At 47.1% G+C, this 1,131-nt stretch overlaps 1 protein-coding gene across 1 annotated transcript in view; it reads right to left on the reverse strand.

Annotated features, from left to right (window-relative positions):
- Window positions 1–374: 374 nt before the first annotated feature.
- LOC135557304 (MAM domain-containing glycosylphosphatidylinositol anchor protein 2-like) overlaps window positions 375–1,131 on the reverse strand; it is a 111,486-nt gene continuing 110,729 nt past the window's right edge. The window contains exons 13-14 of the mRNA XM_064990489.1: window positions 701–970; window positions 375–382 (exon numbers count right to left, since the gene is read on the reverse strand). Of these exons, the coding sequence (XP_064846561.1) occupies window positions 375–382; window positions 701–970 (278 nt within the window). The remainder of the gene's footprint in view (window positions 383–700; window positions 971–1,131) is intronic.

The raw sequence follows: 1,131 nt of genomic DNA on the forward strand, positions 1-1,131 counted from the left end.
AGGCCTACGTCCCAAATTGCTCCCTATCCCCTATTTAGTACATTTTTTTTTTACCAGGACCCATAGAAGTGCACTTTATAGGGAATAGGATGCCAATTGGGACACACACTAGGGGATGTGTAAAGGTAGGCGTTATGACTGACATTGATCTTATAGAAGACGTCTCTCGCATTCAAATTGGCAATCTGTATTATGCCCTGTCTCACCCACTCCTTCTCAATCAATTACCTCACGACACACGTACTGTAGCTACCTAGCCTTCTGACAGGCAAGTTTCAATTTGCTGCAGACATCATTCACATCATTCAGCCATCAAGAATACATCACTGGGAAGTTTAATTACCGTGATGGGGATGGGAAAATCTCACCCTGCTTCAGAACTCTGTTACAGAGAGGACGCACAGCAGATGGGACACAAAATGGCTGCTCTGCTGCTTGTCAATCCAAGTGGGTGGGTTTAATTAACACATTGTGAGGGTGAAGATGATGTGAGTTATACCTCATAAAATGTGAAGTGCTTTGAGACCTAGAGAAAGAGCCAATATAAATTCTGTTCAGTCTAATTAGCATTCTTATACTGGACAAGTAAAGCCAGAATACAACGCTATAAACGACATCAAGTGATTTCAGCAACGGGGAACAGAAAGTATCAAATCAAAATGTATTTTAATGCATTTTAAAAACATCAAGTGTTCCTTACCTGTTACCAAGAAGGTGCAGCGCCCGGCACCGGCCTCATTGATGATATCACAGGTGTACTCCCCCCAGCCCTCGCGGTTGAGGCTTTTGACGGTGTACTCCGTCTCATCGCTCTGGTCGAAGTGTCCAGCGTGTAGCAGGCGGTTCCCCAGCCGCCACTCGTAGCGCAGCACCCGGGAGGGGTGGGCACGCAGGACCCGGCAGTTCATGGCCACCGGCCGGCCAAGGCCCTGACGCATCTCCAACGAAACAGGCTCCACCGTTGGAGGGTCTGGGCGGGGAGGGGGAGGAAGCAGTTAGACTAGGATAGAGTTAAGGTGACCCAGGAAGAAGCAGAGTCTCACAGAAAGAACAAGAGTTAGCGAAACAGAGCGAAATAAAGAGCGAGGTATTCTTATAAAAAAAAATATTTCACTGTGGGAGGGTCTTTGA

The sequence above is a fragment of the Oncorhynchus masou genome, chromosome 16 (assembly GCF_036934945.1).
Source record: "Oncorhynchus masou masou isolate Uvic2021 chromosome 16, UVic_Omas_1.1, whole genome shotgun sequence".
NCBI lineage: Eukaryota > Metazoa > Chordata > Actinopteri > Salmoniformes > Salmonidae > Oncorhynchus > Oncorhynchus masou.